The 19,540-nt window shown below is 46.6% G+C and overlaps 3 protein-coding genes across 4 annotated transcripts in view; 2 read left to right on the top strand and 1 right to left on the bottom strand.

Annotated features, from left to right (window-relative positions):
• Positions 1-19,540, top strand: part of LOC142257722 (synaptosomal-associated protein 23-like) — a 285,299-nt gene that overhangs the window by 108,008 nt on the left and 157,751 nt on the right. The window lies entirely within an intron of this gene.
• Positions 75-19,505, top strand: HAUS2 (HAUS augmin like complex subunit 2). Of its 2 annotated transcripts, none has more exons than XM_075330325.1 (6): positions 75-222; positions 2,498-2,590; positions 3,250-3,316; positions 13,620-13,752; positions 15,721-15,829; positions 17,513-19,505. In XM_075330325.1, the coding sequence occupies exons 1-6, from the start codon at positions 136-138 to the stop codon at positions 17,633-17,635; spliced, it is 612 nt and encodes a 203-aa protein (XP_075186440.1). In that variant the 5' UTR covers positions 75-135; the 3' UTR covers positions 17,636-19,505. The 2 variants fall into 2 exon arrangements, with proteins under 2 accessions (XP_075186440.1, XP_075186439.1); XM_075330324.1 differs by having other exon boundaries at positions 78-222; positions 3,247-3,316.
• The window catches only part of HEATR4 (HEAT repeat containing 4), a 44,579-nt gene continuing 41,140 nt past the window's right edge, over positions 16,102-19,540 (bottom strand). Inside the window, exon 16 of the mRNA XM_075330320.1 lies at positions 16,102-19,513. Coding sequence (XP_075186435.1) covers positions 19,470-19,513 — 44 coding nt within the window. The 3' untranslated portion in view covers positions 16,102-19,469. The remainder of the gene's footprint in view (positions 19,514-19,540) is intronic.

Here is a 19,540-nt window from a genome sequence, read left to right as displayed (position 1 = left end):
TGCCATCCACAACATGGAGCCTGTACGGGTCGCCGAATGGGTCTGACCAGAGCGCGGATTCTGATTGGACGGTACAGTGTTTATTAGCGCTTTCTTTTGGTTGGAGTCTCTTGCAGCAGTTCGGATTGTTGGGTGATGGCGGCTAATCCGTGGGATCCGGTGCAGCCAACGGCAGCGGCGTTACTGATAGAGAGGTGCCTGGGGGCCGGCGTCTTGTCACAGGTACGGACATTACAGGTGTACGGGCAAAAAGCTGCTGTTCTTCTAGTCACGTGACCGAGCAAAAGTGTGAAAATTACAAGTGGAATGTCCATTCAAAATTCAATCTGTTCTATTTGTTTTCTCTCTAACGGAAAGTTTTCAGAATCTCCAGACTAGGGATGAGCCATGGAAGTCCCGGTGCGGACGGACTTTTAGTTAAAAGTTCAGTTTAGGACCCAAACTTAACCCGTACCCCCGAACCCCATATAATTCAATGTTGGTCTAAACTTGTGTGGTGTAATAAGGGTTAGGGGCTGCAAAATGGGGGCAATTTCCCTACAAACAAATGTGGATAGGGAATGGGGGGGGGGGGGGGAACTGTGTGGGGGTCCCCCTCATTATTGATCACCAGCAAAGGAAGAGCAGACAGCTGCAGGCTGGTATTATCGGGCTGGGGAAGCCCATGGTTATTTGGCCATTCCCAGCCTAAGAATAGCAGCACGCAGCCACCCCAGAAGTGGCACATCTATTAGATGCTCCAATTCTGGCACTTTACCTGACTGTTCCCAATTGCACTGGTGTAGTGGCCATGGGAAATATCTTTTGCTTGTTAGCTGTTAATTGACAGCTGGCATCAAGCCCTGGGGTTAGTAATGGATAGGCGTCCATCAGACACCCCCCTATAGCATTAAAAAACACACAGGGGAAAAAAAAGTTCCAAATGTAATCCAATGGAGTAACATCCCACGATACCCATTGATTCTTATAGAGCTCTGTTCTGACAACATTCTCAGAACGAGGCTCCATAGGATACTGACAGTCAGCAGCAAACCTGGAATTTTGTACGAGCGGTGACGTCAGCGCTTGTGCGACATTCCAGGCTGCCGCTGACTGTCAGTATCCTATGGAGCCTTGTTCTGAGAATGTTGTTGTCAGACTGAATGAAGCTCCATAAGAATTGATGGGCATTGTGGGACGTTACTCAAGTGTATTATGTCGTAACTTCCAGGATTTCTTTTTAATTAATAAATTGAACGAGGGAGTGTAGTAAAGTCTTTGTTCCAACTTTCTTTTTTTACTGTACACTTGCCGGGTTAGTAATGATGGGTGTCGCTTATCCATTACTAGCCCCTGGGCTTGATGCCATCTGTTATTCCACAGCTGATATCAACCTTAAAGTATGAGTTGTTGTAGTGGCAATATGGCTAAGCTAGGCACAACGCCAGAATTGGCGCATCTAATGTTATGCGCCAATACTGGGGAGGCTGCAGGCTGCCATTTTCAGGCTGAGAGGGGCCAAATAAAAATAGGCCTACCTAGCCCAATACCGGATCCCAGCTGTCTGCTTTATGTTGGCCGGTTATAAAAAAAAAAAAATAGGGGGGAAACCTATGCCTTTATTAATAGTAACACAAATAGCATGTGATCCCTCAATTTTTGATAACCAGCCAAGGTAAGGCAGACAGCTGAGGGTTTTACCTGTACTGATAATCAAAAATTAGGTGGGAGCCCATGGTCGGAGTGCTTTTTTTTTTTTTTTTTTTTTTTTCCCCCCTTAATTGATCACAGCAGGGTACAGGTAACTTCCACATGCAATAAAGCTTGCTGATTGGCTGTGCTGCAGCTTTCCAACAAACTTTGTTAATATACATATAAACAGTACCCGAACTCAGAGACTTTATTTATTTTTAAGTCTATGTTCGAATCAGAGACCCGGACACCCTGTGTTCTGTACGAACCCCGAACTTTGCAGTTTGGGTTCACTCATCCCTACACCAGACTTGTTTTGCTTATATTTTTACTGGTGCTTTGTTTCTCTGTGATCATCAGTTAGCTGACAAGACCTCAGAAAAATACATTAAAAAAAAAAAGTTAGAATTTCTGTCATTTGACTGACAACAATAAGCTCACTGATGGTTTCTCAGTTAACCCATTTTGTAGACAGTCCAACACCATAGACCTATAGAAGGCAAATGAGCCCTAATTAAAAACATAATTTTTAGCTAAAATACAGGTTCCATCTAGAGGTGTTTGGTTTGAGGGTTTGTTTTTTTTTGTTTTTTTGTTTTTTTTGTGGGCCAACCTCTTTAAAAAAAAAATATTCCTCTAATCTTAGATTTTGAATGTACAGAATTGTACACCCTGTGCATTCCAGAACATCAGAATTAAAGGGGTTGGTAGGGACTTTAATATTGGTGGACAGTCTTTGGCCTTTAATATCCGATTTAGCGACCACGACTGTATTGTTCTAACTGAAAGAGCTCGAAAGTAAGACAACCTGCTTTATTTTACCTAGGATGACCTCAAGCAGACCTGGAAAGAGACCCCGTGTTTTACTCAAGTGGAAGATCTGCAGAAGATCTACGCACTCAAAGCTGAAATCAACAAGGTGAGGCTTACTCTTCTCTCCCCCTCCCCCCCCTTCTCCCCCCTGTAGCCGCAGTTATAGTTCGCCATAGAACTTTATGAGCACCAACTGTCATCTCCTATCTCAGTAATGGGAACGTCTGTAAAGACAGATTTTTACCTGTTTATTGACAATTTTGAGAGGTAAAGATCCGTCCAGGAGGAGAAAGAAGCTGATTTCGCTGGTAAAATATGGCAAATTTTATTTTCATGTGCACGATTGATTTGAGGGGGGCAAGAAATAAAATGACTGTTTGAATAAACGGCATCTCACAGTAGGATCACCCTTCCTAATGTGTAAATATGGGCATGTAGGTCAAAGAAAGTTGAATTAAATGGCACCTTAATATCTCTGATCTGACCTAATTTCAGAGAAATCCATGTTTTTCTTAATATGTAAATGAGCTGTTAGGATCTATGGGCTGGATATAGATCTCCCTGAAATTCTGCATCTAGAGCTTATTTTTAATAAAAGGGGTGTTACCAGTGTGAGACATGTAATGATTGACAGTCTGATCTCATTGTGAGACGACCTCATTCCCAATTATCGGCCCTAGTAATGCAATGTGATCTTTTTGATGGGTAGAGATTGTAGAAAGTAGAGAATTTGTTTTATTTCTATGTATTTTTACTTCACAGAAGAGCTTGGAATTAGAAATGCTGACGCTCGAGAAGGAAACGGCAGATATCAGTCACTCCTTTTTCCTCAGTAAGTTTGGTTTTTTTGGGGGTTTTTTTTACACACCAGTCTTGGTTTTTTGTATTTTAATACTAAAGTTAGAAACCTCTTTAAAATGAAGTCCAAATACTGTACTGCACTATTTACTGCATGATTTTATAGAGATCCAGAATTAAAGTGCACCAATCCCCCCAGGATTTTCCTATATAAGCTAAAGCCAGTGCTATACTGGCACTATCAGGCTCAGGCTATACATACCTGTAGTGGTGAGCTTGGATGTTTAGGCTTTGAAATCAAGAAAGTGAAGTTTGTAAAGTGTGTCCGTGTCCAAAATGATGTCATCACAGTGACAACCGTCGCCACAGAGCCCCGATTCCCCGGTGAGTGCTGCACCCCCGGGAGCCCACACCGGGAACCCAACCGACACATACCCACCACTCGCCTCTGCCCCCCACACACATTACCCCACTTGCCTCCACCCCCCTCCCGCACTCTGCATGTATACACTGAACACACATACACTCACTCACCTGTCCTCGGTGCCATGGCCCGGCTTGGCTTCAGACACACCCTCCGCCCCCCGCACACATTACCCCGCAGGATGGGGGCACATGTCAGGATGGTGGCTGCACCACGATGGGGGCACATACCAGCATTGGGCCACATCACAGCATCAGCATATTTTTACTTGCCTTTAGGCCAGTTTCACACGTCAGTGAAAAACACGCACCTGTCCCTCTGTGTTCCGTGATTCACGGCACACGTGGGTTGTCCATGTGCAATCCGTGATTGCACATGGAAATTACTCACCTGCCTTCACTACTGCTGTCCATGGTGCTGAACTCCTCGGGTCTCCAGCGTCCGGCCACTGCTCTCAGCACTTACTTCCTGGTTGGGTTTTCCTGCTCTCATGAATATTCATGAGCCAGGCAGGAGCTGCTGAGAGCAGAGCAGGCACAGCGAATCGCAGGCAAGGTAAGCTGAAAATTTTGAATATTTAATATGTCCGTGATTTTCTGGTACATGTTTCACTGATCACACATGGATCACACCATAGTGTGGTCCGTGGGTCATCAGTGATGCCAGAGAAAAACTGACTTGTCTCCGTGCAGAATCACGGCCAAGGGTGCACGCTGCACGGAGACACGTTCAGTGAAAAATCACTGATGTGTGAGCAGACCCATTGATTAGAATGGGTCTGCGTATGTCAGTGATTCTGGTACGTTTTAAAAAAAAAAAAAAGCATAAACGTACCAGAATCACTGACGTGTGAAAGGGGCCTTACACTGTTCATGGCCTTCTTTCATTACAAGCCATGGACATTATTAAACATTAGACTCCTCCTATTAAAACTGTTCCTTCTGTTTGTCATTTTAAAACCAATAAACAAACAATTATACAAATATTAAAATAAACCGAACCCATCCAGTCCATTCATTACCTTATTATTCAATCTGCTAACCTACATACACTCTAGACTACTCGATACATTAGAATCGGGCCACCTTCTAATATATTGTTATCCCCTCCCCCTGTTAGAATTAGCATAAGTATTATACAAACTACTCACTTTGTCTAGCAGGACCTGTGAGGTCATACCCATGTGACCAGAAGGGCGGGGCCTCAGCCACCAAAGCTGGATACCAGGTCACATGGGTATGACCTCACCACAGGTCCTGCTAGACAAAGTGAGTTGTTTGTATAATACTTAGAATTAGCATAACAGGGGAGGGGATAACTAAGAATATATAATCTGCTCCAGTGCATCTGTCACTCAAGAAGCTGCTCATGTTATACGCTTCACTTTCTTGGATTTCAAAACCTAAACATCCGATCTGACCACTACAGGTATGTATAGAATCAGCCTGATAGTGCCAGTATAGCACTGGCTTTAGGTTATATACGAAAATCCTGGTGATTGGTTCCCTTTAACAATGACCATTGTGATCCTGGGCCTCTACCTAAAGGGAATCTGTCACCAGGTTTTTGCTCCCCCCTCCCCATCTGTAGAGACGGAGACTCTGAATCCAGTGATGTCACTTACTGAGCTGTTTGCTGTCATTTTGATAAAATCAGTGTTTTGTCTTCTGCAGATCTAGCAGTTATACAGAGCTCATGTATATGCTGGACTACCTGCAGCATGCCAGGTAGTCCTGTAATGACGATCTACTGCTGATTAATCAGTTTTTTTGTTTGTTTTTTTTTATTTTTTATTTTTATCACAACTACATTAAGCAGCCCTGTAAGTGACACATTACTGGAGTCAGGATCTCGGTCTCTACATTATGCAACTCTCAGATTACATAGCAAAAACCTGGTGATAAATTCCCTTTTAAAGGAATTCTTGGGTCATATGACATTGATGACCCATTGTTTGGTCATTAAGTGGGGATCTGAGATAGGAGCTGATGTGCCGCTCTTAGCAGTGGCATCGAATGCAGGTCTGACATGTCCAGCTATTGGTGTGCTGTTCCTATTTGTTTTAGTTAAAACTGTTATTGTTTTTCATGCTTGCCTCTGCTGCCATCTACTGGTCAGACCTTTCGGCTCCTCTGTTTCTTTTGTCCAGCCCATGGAGTCTGCGGCTATTAATCACTTCCTGGCATATTCAGTTCACAGACAGAGATTGTGAGAATCACATCCCTTATTTGAGCTGCTAGAAGCAAGGTTTTCTGACCTTAGTGGCTCCAGAAACAAGCATCACAAGAGAACCTCCAATGCCAAGTAATTGGACCGCTGTACTCTGCATGTCCTTAACCTTTGGAGAAAATAAATCACCATTGTTTGTTTCATCTCAGCATGTGCATGCTTAACTCTGGAGCGCTCTGGTCATGTCTGCCTCACCTATAGGAAAAACTAAGGCAAGATTCTCACGCCATTCCATAACTACGCGCCTTTAAGTGGGGACAGAACAATTGGCACGATCTAATAACAGACCAGTGGCGGACACCCCCTGCTGATCTGACATGCATCATACAGATAGGTCACCAGTACCAGCCTTTTAATAGTAAAGAAAATTGGATTTAATTTGTTTTGGCGGCAGTTTCCTGATGCTGTTTAAAGGAGTTGTCTAGGCTTTTGGGGCTCAAATCTGGAGTCACTCTGCGTGACTGTAGACTTGTGATCCACAAGGATTTTCCAGGGCAAGGCAGGCGCGTACACAAGTATATGATTTGCATACATGCAGTCATATACTAACTAGGCGTGTGCGGCCTCACTCAATACAAGTGGATTGAGCAATAATAGAGAAGTCTAGTTGGAATGTGGACAAAAGTATACATACCTGAAGTCATGTGACCACCCGCTACCAGCTCTAAAGAGGGTGTTGTGAGGATACACAGGTGTGCAGTCACAATGATTTGAGCCCAAAGACTGGGCAACCCCTTTAAATTATGCTGCTTTCATTAAATCTGTAGTACAAGCCAATATGATACTCTGTAGTATGTTATTAGGGAATTCTACTTCTGTATCCACTAATGAGCCACTTTTCTTCTACCCCCTGTCTGCTGAACTCTTCACTCTCTCTGGGGAAAAAATGTCCTCCATGCTGCTGATTTTGACTGTAGAGAGAACAGGAATCCATTACTGTTTAATTGGTGTAGGACGATGCGCGGCATTAACCCCCTATCCTCTCCATTTTGTATGCATAATTTAGTATAGGAGACATCATAGCCATTAATCTCCCCGCACTAGCCCAGTGGCCTCTCTAAACTGGAGATGGAGCCCACAAGGATAAAACTGGTGAAAAAATGCAGGATAAAAGTCCGACAATGACTAGAGTGTTTACTCAGATTTAAGTTTACCTGTCATTTCGGGTACATTTTCAGATTAAATTGGTCTTTTAGACCTGATGAGGTTGGTGTACGTACTTTGGGAGGGAAAAAAAAAAACGTATCAGATTGTATAATCCTGAAATTAAAATGAGCATTTTATTAGCCCAGCTAAAGAACTGGAGCGCTCATGTGTTGAGTCTAAGCCAGCCTCACTGACAACTGCAGCTTGTACTGAACAGTGTGAGATCTCTGCAGCAGAGGAGGGACACTGAGGAGCTGTCACTCGGCCTAGGTGGATGCAGATTGAGTTAAAACTTTTGAAACTGGATATACAGCCATCTTGATATGGATTTTCTTCGGCGCTCCATTGGGAGACCCAGACGATTGGGGTGTATAGCTACTGCCTCCGGAGGCCACACAAAGCATTACACTAAAAAGTGTAAGGCCCCTCCCCTTCTGGCTATACACCCCCAGTGGGATCACTGGCTCACCAGTTTTCTGCTTTGTGCGAAGGAGGTCAGACATCCACGCATAGCTCCACTGTTTAGTCAGCAGTAGCTGCTGACTATATCGGATGGAAGAAAAGAGGGCCCATATAGGGCCCCCAGCATGCTCCCTTCTCACCCCGCTTGTGGTTTGTAAGGTTGAGGTACCTATTGCTGGTACGGAGGCTGGAGCCCACATGCTGTTTTCCTTCCACATCCCCCTGAGGGGCTCTGAGGAAGTGGGATCTTACCGGCCCCAAAGCCCTGAGGCCGGGCTCCATCCACAGACCCATTGAACCTGCTGGATACGGAGCTGGGTACCGTTCAGGGACATGGCCCTGCACCATTCAGGTACTCTGTGTCCCCGTACACACAGGCACAGCACACTCCAGACTTGCTGGGTGTGCTAGTGCGCCGGGGACAGTAAAGGGTTACAGTCACTGCAGCCTAGCTGAGTGACTTTATGTATTGGGAATACCGCGCCGGACGCTCCGGGAGCGGCGGCGCGGCTGGGACTTGTAGTGCGCCGGGGACTTAGCGCCGACCGCGCTTTTACGGCGGCGGCGCTTATAAATCCAGTCCCCGGCTTTTGCGGCCTAGCTCCGCTTCGTTCCCGCCCCCACCCTGTCACTCAGGGTAGGGGAGAGACGCTGTACAATCAGCAGCGCCGAGGGCTGGAGCCTTATTTACATGCTCCAGCCCTCTCACTGGACACTGTGGGACGCTGGTTTCCCGCTCTGACTTGGGGCACGCCCACGGCCCGCCCCTACTCACACGAGCTGGAGAAGGACGCCGGCAGCCATTACTGCAGTCCGAGCTGAGAGAACGGACTCTGGGCAACCAGGCACAGGACTAGGGCGACCACACACCCGCTTATAGGCGGGCGGTAAGCGGCACCTGAAGTGCTGACACTAAATACCGCATTTGTCCTTTGTATTTTATGCTTACACTGCATAGGTCGCTATTTTTGGCTATATGCCCTCTTAGATGGCGACACATCAGCAGCAGGAAAGCAGGGGTGCTAAGGCACAGGCTTTCTATGCTGCTTGTATTGCACGTACTGAAGTGTTCATGTGTATTATGCTTGTATGCTATACACTCCACTGTACGGTCGCTAGTCTTGGCTATATTCCCCATAGAATGGCTAGACTACAGCAGCAGAAAAGCAAGGGTGCTGAGGCACAGGTTTTTTTCTATGCTGCTTGTATTGCAGGTGTTGCAGTGTTCATTTGTACTTATGCTTGTATGCTATACATTGCACTGTATGGTCGCTATTCTGGGCGATATTCCCCTAGATGGCTAGTCTACAGCAGCAGAAAAGCAGGGGTGCCAAGGCACAGGCTTTCTATGCTGCTTGTATTGCATGTGCTGCAGTGTTCATTGTACTTTATGCTTGTATACTATACATTGCACTGTACGGTCGCCATTCTTGGCTCTATACTCCTAGATGGCTAGTCGGCAGCAACATATAAGCAACACAGGCTTTCGTTGCTGTTTCTACTGCAGATACTGTTCCACGGCACTGAACCCCATTGTGTGCAATGCTCCCCTGTAGCACTTGGTCAGCCGGGGTCTCTACTTGACGTGGCCAAAGGAACCACCTCTCAACCCTGTCCAAGGACAGGGACGGAGTTGCATTGGGATAGAGACTTGCAGTCCGGACAGGCCATGGGCAATCTGGATCATTGCTCCCTGGCCACCCTCATCTGGAATAAAATCGGTGCTCCGGGGGGGTCCCAGGGAGACTCTCTGTATGATGAGGCAGACGTAGCTCATCAGGACTTTGATCCTGACACCGCTCTCAATCCGGATACACCGGATGGTGACGCCATAAGGGATGATCCTATAGCGTCCATCAATGGAATGTTGGATCTTTCTCCCTCAGCTCAAACAGCAGGAGAAGTCCCATTTCAGTAGCTCAAACGTATATTGAGTATTGTTCTGGCCACGCTGACTTCAGAGAAGCAGTCCAGGAACACCACGCTTCCCAGAGAAGCGTTTTCTCCAAACGTATTAATGATACACGTTATCCCTTCCCCCCTGACGTGGTAAAGCGCTGGACCCAGGGTCCAAAGGTGGATTCTCCAATCTCCAGGCTTGCAGCTAGAGCCATAGTTGCAGTGGAGATGGGACTTCACTTCAAGATGCCATTGACAGACAGAGGGACTCTGGTTGAAATCTGTCTATGAGGCTATCGGCGGGTCGGTTGCTCCGGCATTCACAGCCGTATGGGCACCCTAAGCTTTTCAGCTGTTCTTGCGCAGCTGGTCTTGAGCACATGTACTTCTGTGCCGCAGGGGCGTCCGTAACCTCGCAATGTCTGCATTGCGACTTACCCTATTAATGCTGTCCTGGAAGGACAGTCGAGGTTTCGGTCCTTCCCAGGCTCGGGCAGGTCCCAATTGTCCTCGTCCAAAAGGGCTGAAAAGCCTCAGAGGGGCTCAGCTTCCGGCCGGGCTCAATCACGCCCAAGGAAGGCAGCCGGAGGAACCGCTACCAAGGCGGTCTCCTCATGACTCTCAGCTCTCTCATCTCTCCGCATCCGCGGTTGATGGCAGACTCGCTCGCCTTTGGCGACATTTAGCTGCCACAGGTCCCAGACCAGTGGGTGAGGGACAGTGTGCCCACGTGCACAGGACAGAGTTCTGTTCTCGTCCTCCGACTCGATTCTTCAGAACGTCCCCACCGAGCCGATGCTCTTCTGCAGGCAGAAGGAGTGGTAATCCCTGTTCCTCTTCAGGAACAAGACACGGTTTTCCTCCAATCTGGTTGTGGTGCCAAAAAAGGATGGCTCTTTCCGTTCCGTTCTGGACCTAAAACTGCTCAACAAGCACGTGGAGGCCAGGCGGTTCCGGATGATACCCTCCGCTCCGTCATTGCCTCAATGTCTCAAGGAAATTTCCTAGCATCAATAGACATCAAAGATGCTTATCTCCACGTGCCGATTGCTACAGAGCACCAATGTTTCGTCTACGTTTCGTGATAGGAGACGACCATCTTCAGTTCGTAGCTCTGCCATTTGGTCTGGCGACAGCCCCACGGGTGTTCACCAAGATCATGGCGGCAGTGGTAGCAGTCTTGCGCTCACAGGGACACTCTGTGATCCCTTACTTGGACGATCTACTTGTCAAGGCACCCTCTCAAGAGGCATGCCAACTCAGACTGAATGTTGCGCTGGAGACTCTCCAGACGTTCGGGTGGATCATCAACTTCTCAAAGTCAAACCTGTCACGACCCAATCACTAACGTATCTTGGCATGGAGTTTCATACCCTCTCAGCGATAGTGAAGCTTCCGCTGGACAAGCAGCGGTCACTACAGACAGGGGTGCAGACTCTCCTTCTAGGTCAGTCGCACTCCTTAAGACGCCTCATGCACTTCCTCGGGAAGATGGTGGCGGCAATGGAAGCGGTTCCGTTTGCGCAGTTTCATCTGCGTCCACTTCAATGGGACATTCTCCGCCAATGGGACGGGAAGTCAACATCCCTGATCAGGAAAGTATCCCTTTCACAGACGGCAAGGACTCTCTGCAATGGTGGCTTCTTCCCACCTCATTATCACAGGGAAGATCCTTCCTACCACCGTCTTGGGCGGTGGTCACGACAGACGCGAGTCTGTCAGGGTGGGGAGCAGTTTTCCTCCACCACAGGGCTCAGGGTACGTGGACTCAGCAGGAGTCCACCCTTCAGATCAATGTTCTGGTAATCAGAGCAGTGTATCTTGCCCTACTAGCCTTCCAGCAGTGGCTGGAAGGAAGGCAGATCCGAATTCAATCGGACACCTCCACAGCGGTGGCATACATCAACCACCAAGGGGGGACACGCAGTCGGCAAGCCTTCCAGGAAGTCCGGCGGATTCTGATGTGGGTGGAAGCCACGGCCTCCACCATATCCGCAGTTCACATCCCCGGCGTAGAAAACTAGGAAGCAGACTTCCTCAGTCGCCAGGGCATGGACGCAGGGGAATGGTCCCTTCACCCGGACGTGTTTCAGGAAATCTGTCACCGTTGGGGAAGGCCGGACGTCGACCTAATGGCGTCCCGGCACAACCACAAGGTCCCAACCTTCATGGCACGGTCTCGCGATCACAGAGCTCTGGCGGCAGACGCCTTAGTGCAAGATTGGTCGCAGTTCCGGCTCCCTTATGTGTTTCCACCTCTGGCACTCTTGCCCAGAGTGCTACGCAAGATCAGATCTGACTGCAGCCGCGTCATACTCGTCGCTCCAGACTGGCCAAGGAGGGCGTGGTATCCGGATCTGTGGCATCTCACGGTCGGCCAACCGTGGGCACTACCAGATCGACCAGACTTACTGTCCCAAGGGCCGTTTTTTCCATCGGAATTTCTGCGCCCCTGAACCTGACTGTGTGGCCATTGAGTCCTGGATCCTAGCGTCTTCAGGAGTATCCCAAGGGGTCGTTGCCACCATGAGACAGGCTAGGAAGCCCACGTCCGCTAACATCTACCACAGAACGTGGAGGATATTCTTATCCTGGTGCTCTGCTCAGGGAGTGTCTCCCTGGCCATTTGCATTGCCTACCTTTCTTTCTTCCTGCAATCTGGGTTAGAAAAAGGTTTGTCGCTCGGCTCCCTTAAAGGACAGGTCTCGGCGCTATCCGTCTTTTTTCAGAAGCGTCTGGCACAACTTACTAAAGTGCGTACGTTCCTACAGGGGGTTTGCCATATCGTACCCCCGTACAAGCGGCCGTTAGATCCATGGGATCTGAACAGGGTACTAGTTGCCCTCCAGAAGCCGCCCTTCGAGCCTCTGAGGGAGGTTTCACTTTCTAGACTATCACAGAAAGTGGTTTTTCTGGTAGCAATCACATCTCTTCGGAGAGTGTCTGAGCTAGCAGCGCTGTCATCCAAGGCTCCTTTCCTGGTCTTCCACCAGGACAAGGTAGTGCTGCGTCCCATTCAGGAGTTTCTCCCGAAGGTGGTATCCTCTTTTCATCTTAATCAGGATATCTCTTTGCCTTCGTTTTGTCCTCATGCAGTTCATCGGTATGAGAAGGATTTACATTTGTTAGATCTCGTGAGAGCACTCAGTCTATATTTCCCGCACGGCGCCCTTGCGCCGTTCGGATGCACTCTTTGTCCTTGTCGCTGGTAAGCGCAAAGGGTCGCAGGCTTCTAAGGCCACCCTGGCTCGATGGATCAAAGAACCAATTCTTGAAGCCTACCGTTCTGCTGGGCTTCCGGTTCCAACAGGGCTGAAGGCCCATTCTACCAGAGCCGTGGGTGCGTCCTGGGCATTGCGACACCAGGCTACGGCTCAACAGGTGTGCCAGGCAGCTACCTGGTCGAGTCTGCACACTTTCACCAAACATTATCAGGTGCATACCTATGCTTCGGCGGACGCCAGCCTAGGTAGAAGAGTCCTGCAGGCGGCAGTTGCCTCCCCGTAGGGAAGGGCTGTCTTCGCAGCTCTAACATGAGGTATTCTTTACCCACCCAGGGACAGCTTTTGGACGTCCCAATCGTCTGGGTCTCCCAATGGAGCGCCGAAGAAGAAGGGAATTTTGTTACTTACCGTAAATTCCTTTTCTTCTAGCTCCTATTGGGAGACCCAGCACCCGCCCTGTTGTCCTTCGGGATTTTTGGGTTTTTCTCGGGTACACATGTTGTTCATGTTGAACGGTTTTTCAGTTCTCCGATGTTACTCGGAGTGAATTTGTTTAAACCAGTTATTGGCTTTCCTCCTTCTTGCTTTTGCACTAAAACTGGTGAGCCAGTGATCCCACTGGGGGTGTATAGCCAGAAGGGGAGGGGCCTTACACTTTTTAGTGTAATGCTTTGTGTGGCCTCCGGAGGCAGTAGCTATACACCCCAATCGTCTGGGTCTCCCAATAGGAGCTAGAAGAAAAGGAATTTACGGTAAGTAACAAAATTCCCTTCTTTACAGTAAGTACATCAAGCTCATCAGGTCAGTCAAGATCATTTTTAATGTGTACAGTTCGTATTCTAAAATCTGCTGGTGATTTCATGTAAAATGTCAGGGTGATATGGGACAACTGGATAAATTGGTATGTTTGCACTTTCTAGCTGTAAATCATTTCACATTTTTGAATATTTCAGATCAGAAATGTGACACCCTGCAGACAATAAACAGCCACTTGGAGGCGGTACTGAGGGAGAAACGCAGCCTGAGGCAGCGGCTGGCGAAACCGCTGTGCCAAGAGCACTTACCTATCGAGGCATCTTACCACCAGTAAGTACTTGGTACTAAAAGCCCTCAAACACCAGAGGAAGGTTCAGCCGAATATTGGTGGGATTGACCCTCATCTGACTCTCCAATGATACTTAAAGGGAAACAACCAGCAGGGTTTTCATATGCAAAGTAAAGCCAGTGCTATACTGGCTCTAGGATGCTGAATGTAAGCATAGCTTTTCTTCTGAGATTGGAGGTTTTATATCAGAAATATGTGCAGGTAAATTCACTGCCATTTGATTGACAGATGCAACAGGAAGGGAATATGTGGGTCGGATCTTGCTATGTATTCCCACCCCTGTCTGTTTGCCTGCGCCTGAATTAACGTCTATGACAGTGACAGAGGGAGGAAGACCACACAGGCAGACGGGCGGGAATAGATGGCAAGGCCTGACCCACATTCACTTCCTGTTACACCTGTCAATCAAATAGCAGTGCATTGCTGGAACTTTACTTGCACATATTGCTGAAATAAAATCTCCAATCTCAGAACAAAAGCTATGCTTACATTCAGCATCCTAGAGCCAGTATAGCACTGGCTTTACTTTATATATGACAATCCTGCTGGCTGGTTCCCTTTAATGTTGGAGCACATGCCTGGCATCACTTCTTTTCCGCTCTACCCACGAATGCTCAGTGATCTTCCTTATGGGGGAGGCAATAGAGATCGCTGGCGGCTATCTAGGGTGTATGGGCAGCTTTAGGGTTGGGATGACTCTGATGTTCTTTAGTTACATGTGCATTGCTACAAAAAAAAATGTAACCGCAGTTTTTGGCAAAATATTTACACTCCAATAGAGCTGACTGTACACCAGGGCTGCCCCCCAAGGCTGTACTCATGTGCTCTTACATGTGAGATGTCGCATGCCTGTAAACATGTGTTTGGGTCACAAGATTTGCCTGCAGTTAGACTGTGCTGTCAAAGTCACTAAATATTGGCTTAAAAGGGTTATCCACCTTTTTTATGTAAATGCATGTAATTGTGATCCAAAAATCATTGAGTTACATTAAAAAAGTGGCACCATTTGCCTCTATTGCTTGCTGCAGAATGAGCCAACTGAGGATCTGTCAGTGAGCTCACTACGACTGTCTCAATGGACGTTTGTAACTCTTATCTGCTTTTTTTTTTTCTGAGCTGCTTTATGGCACAAGGTTGAGTGTGGAAAGGAAGAACCTGTAAAAGCAAATGGTGCAACATTATTAATGAAACTTGGGGTTTATTTTACTTTTTTAGCCTTAGAGATTACAAAGATATAGACATAGACAACAGCTTTCAGTAATACAAAGTTCCTCATTAGTTCTGAGTGTTTATTGATTAAACCATGCACTTATAATGCTTAAAGGGAATCTGTTGCAGGTTTTTGCTATTTAATGTGGCGGAAGCATAATGTAAAGGTATAGAGCTCAATTCTAAAGATGTGTCACTTATCCTGTATGTTGTAGTTTCAATACAATCAGTGTTTTATCAGCAGGAGGTTATCACTGCAGGCCTAACTGTCAGGTGCCACAGAGTCCAGCTAATGTGTAACCCTGCCCCCTCCACTGATCAGGCGTACACAGGAAGCTGCCAATCAATGGTGTGGGTACAGTTATACACAGCTCAGCTCCGCATTATGAGCTCTGCTACATCTACATCAGAAAAAATAGGGATTTTATCAAAACTGCACCCAGCAGCCCAGTAAGTGATACATCGGTGGAATCAGGATCTCTGCCCCTACATCATCCTGCTGTCAGATTTCATAGCAAAAACCACCTGCTGATTCCATTTACAATGCTAAGGATATATTCACATGTTGCAGATATCTGGTTAAAAATTCCACTTCACATCTGCATGTTTTCCTTATTGTAAATCCACAATTATGACATGGGTAAAACCTGCAGAATTTCTGCAGCCCATCCTGAAAACCTTCCAGCCCCTTATGAGGCCGCCATGTATTGTTTCAGTTTATACACCTTCCTTCTGCACAGGTTTGTCTCTGAACTGTTACCACTTGCTGTTAAATTCATCGAGAAGCTGGAAGTTTACATCGAAACCATCCACACCATTCCCCAAATACCAGAATGTAGAAAGAACATGGTGAGAACAAGTGCATTTTATCCAGGAAGATGTGCCTGAGGGTCGTTGTGTCCGGAAAGATGCGCCCGGGGTGGGCTCTTTTTAGGTGTCTGTCTGTCTGTCTGTCTGTCTGTCTGTCACAAGACTGTCTGCCCCCCCCCCCCCCCGGACTACTACTCCTCCTCATCCCCCCCCCCCCCCCCCCCCCTCCAGGACTCCTACTCCTCCTCTTCTACCCCCCCCCCCCCAAACACACACTGCACAAAACATACCTCCCCCAAAACACACACCCCCACACAAACCGTGCAACACACAGCACCACACACAATGCAACACACAAACACCGCTCGCACACCCACCCACCCAGACAACACCCAGAACATTTACAGCGCACTACACAACACACACTTGGCAACTACATCTATCTATCTATTATCTTATGGTAACTACACAATAAATTGTAGAATACCCGATGCGTTAGAATCGGGCCACCTTCTTGTGTGTGTGTGTAATATTTTATATATTGCGATTTGCTATCCTGGACAGTGTCAGTACCTGTGACTGTTACACACACACACACACACACACACACACCTACCTTCCCTTTCATACTGGTTACCTGAGTAGGAGTCCATATTCAGGGCCTTCTTATTTGCGGTACATTAGACATGTTTGACCCCCTACTGCATGACCACGTGGCATTCAGGACCAGGTTCGAGTGCTTAGTGGGATCCCCAACTTTTTTTTTTTTTTTTTTTTTTTTTTATGAAATCATATTTTCATGCTACAGATGAAATCCTCATAGGAAATTACCAGCACCTCAGAGATCGACAACATGTCATTGCCGCTGCATTGTATGAAAGCAGCATGGTGTAGGGGCTGAGATCCGGATTCTAGTGATGTCACTTGGCTGCTTGTTGCAGTTTCAGTACAATCAGTGTTTTATCAGCAGGAGATTCACTACAGGACTAGATGTCTTGTGCCTCCTGGTCCTACCCCCACCTCCACCACTGATTAGCAGCTTTTTGTTAATCTACATTGTACCGTGGTGTGTGCAGGAATATACACCGCTCAGCATTCTGAGCTCTGCTAGATCTGTAGCAGAGAAAAATGTGATTCTATCACAACTGCTGCACCCAGTAAATTAAGTGACACATTGCTGGAATCAGGATCTCTGCTCCTATATTGTGTTGCTGTAAGATTAGATGGCAAAAACCTGCTGTCATTCCTTTTTAAGGGTAAGTTCACACAGTGCGTTTCGCTGCATTTTTGCGCCTTTTTCGGGTGTGTTTTTGGCCTCAAAACTACATGACTTTGCTTCCCCCAGCAAAGTCTGAGTTTTCACTTTTGCTGTCCGCACGTGTTTTTTTTGTTTTTTTTTTCTTTGTTTTAAGCTGCATTTTTTAGGTTAAAAAAAAAAAATGGACATGTCAGTTCTTTCCTGCGTTTTTCTGCGTTCCCCCCCCCTCCCCCCCCCCTCCATGCAATGCATTGGAAAAACGCAGAGATGCAAAACGCAGCCAAAAATGCACCAAATTGCGGTAAAAACGCATGAGTTTTTTGCTGCGTTTTTTTTACTACAGGTGCGTTTTTGTGCAGGGGTGTTTTTTTTTTTTTTTTTTTTTTTTTTTTCTGCGGCCAAAAACGCAGCGGCAAAAAAATGCAGCTTGTGCGCATGGCCTAACATGCCCTTTTTGCTTTCAGGATAATGCTTTGGTCAGATTGGAGGCTTTCGAGGCCGATCTGGAGAAGCTGACTGAACAGATCTTGACGTGGAGGGAGAAACAAATCAAACTGCTGCAGGAGAAAGTTCCAGAAGTATCGTAGAATCAATGTCTTACTTAACTATTGATAACTTACAGCGCTAGTCATCAAGACATTTGTTCATAGGAGAACCTTGAATATTATACTATTTTTGCTACTTTATCCCGCACCCATACCCAGGAGACAGGTTTTAATTGAAAGGATGCAAGTTGTTATACCACATCATCCAGTGTAATGAACATAAATCTGTATTAATAAACTTAAAAACTGCTTTACAGATATTTTTCTGGCTCTGCTGAAAGATACTGAATTATTACACGGTTCAAGGTATGAGGCATGCTACTGCCGAAAACTGAATTAAGTCATTTTGCCAAATCTGAAAGCAGCATAATGTGGAGACAAAGATCCAGATTCCAGCAATGTGTCACTTACAGGGCTGCTTAGTGTAGTTGTGGTGATCTACTACTGATTAATCAGTGAATTTATCATTACAGGACTACCTGACGTGCTGAGGTGTCTGTGCACAATTTCATGATTATAAAGGTGCCAGTGCGGTGCTGACAAAGGCCCGGAGTTCAATAATGTATCGCTTAGATTAGTGGCTGCAGCAGTTCTGACACTGTAAAAGATTTTAGATTTTGCATGTGCAGAGCTGAGAAGGCTATACACTCACTCAAAAGGCTTTCAGAGCACATTTCCATAGACAAGCTGCTAATCACAGAAGACTGAGTCAGACTATAACTGGTGTGCTGCTGAGACCCACTAATGATAAAGATAAAAGGCTTGAGCTAACATTGCAGGTAAACAAAAAAAGACGGCGATAAGAGGCAAGGCTGAATTCTCTGTTTTAACACTTGCAGCATGCTGTCTTACAATTACATTGTGGAAATCTGCTAACAGAGTTCCTTTAAACTAACCTGCAGACAGACACTTAAAGGTCTGTTCCTATTGTGTTTCAGCCCCTGACTAAAGGCCCCTTTACACACTTCAACATCGCTAGCGATATCGCTGTAACGTCACCGGTTTTGTGACATAATAGCGACCTCCCCAGCGACATTGCAGTGTGTGGCACGCATCAGCGGCCTGGCCCCCACTGTGAGGTCGCTGATCGCTACAAGTCATTCAGGACCCTTCTTTGGTCCTTTTTGTTTCCCGCTGTGCAGCATGTATCGGTGTGTTTGACACAGTTACGACATCGTTAGCGACCCAGCCCATAGGCGTGCTAGCGTTCCCTTTCCAGTGAGGTCGTTCTGCAGGTCCGTATCGCTGCTGCGTTGCTCACCAGCGACTGTTAGAGACTTTCCAGGGATCCCGGCCAGGTCGAGATCGCTGGTGGGATTGCTAAAAAGTTAGTGTGTAAAGGGGCCTTTAGGGATCCCTCTGAATCATTAAAAAGGATTCAAACAGAACCCCATTCAGTAGAATTCCAGAAAGTGAGTCTGAAGTGTGAACATGGTATACTACTGCCCTGTGCTTAAAAAAAAAAAAAAAAAAAAAAAAACAAAAAAAAACAGCTGCTGATAACAGCACAAACTGCATCCAAAGTTGTATATTTTGTGTGGTGATTCCCTTAGAATCCTATGTATCAGATTTGCCGATGAAACCTTCCCTCGATCTGCAGCATAGGGGCTGAATACAATGTGAAGATCTCCTAAAATGAAAATAAACTAAACCAATACACTGGTTTCCTTTTGCGCAGCATATTTTACAGATTTAGTGGTTTTTTTTTTTTTTTTTTTTTTTGCGCTTGCAGTTGACTTCAGGATGGAATATATTGCTGTCTGTCGTTCCTGCAGAAGTGATTGACAGCAGAGACGTGTTATGTGCGCTCTTTACTGTCTGAGACCCCCGATCATGATTCATTCTCCATGAGAACCTGGAAAAGACATGCACAACTTCACGTGTGGATTTGTTCTAATCTCCCGATATCAGACATGAAACCTAAAAAAGGAAATAAATAATCTTTAT

This window comes from Anomaloglossus baeobatrachus, chromosome 12 (genome assembly GCF_048569485.1).
Source record: "Anomaloglossus baeobatrachus isolate aAnoBae1 chromosome 12, aAnoBae1.hap1, whole genome shotgun sequence".
Taxonomy (NCBI): domain Eukaryota; kingdom Metazoa; phylum Chordata; class Amphibia; order Anura; family Aromobatidae; genus Anomaloglossus; species Anomaloglossus baeobatrachus.
This window is presented reverse-complemented; position numbering and strand designations above follow the sequence as displayed.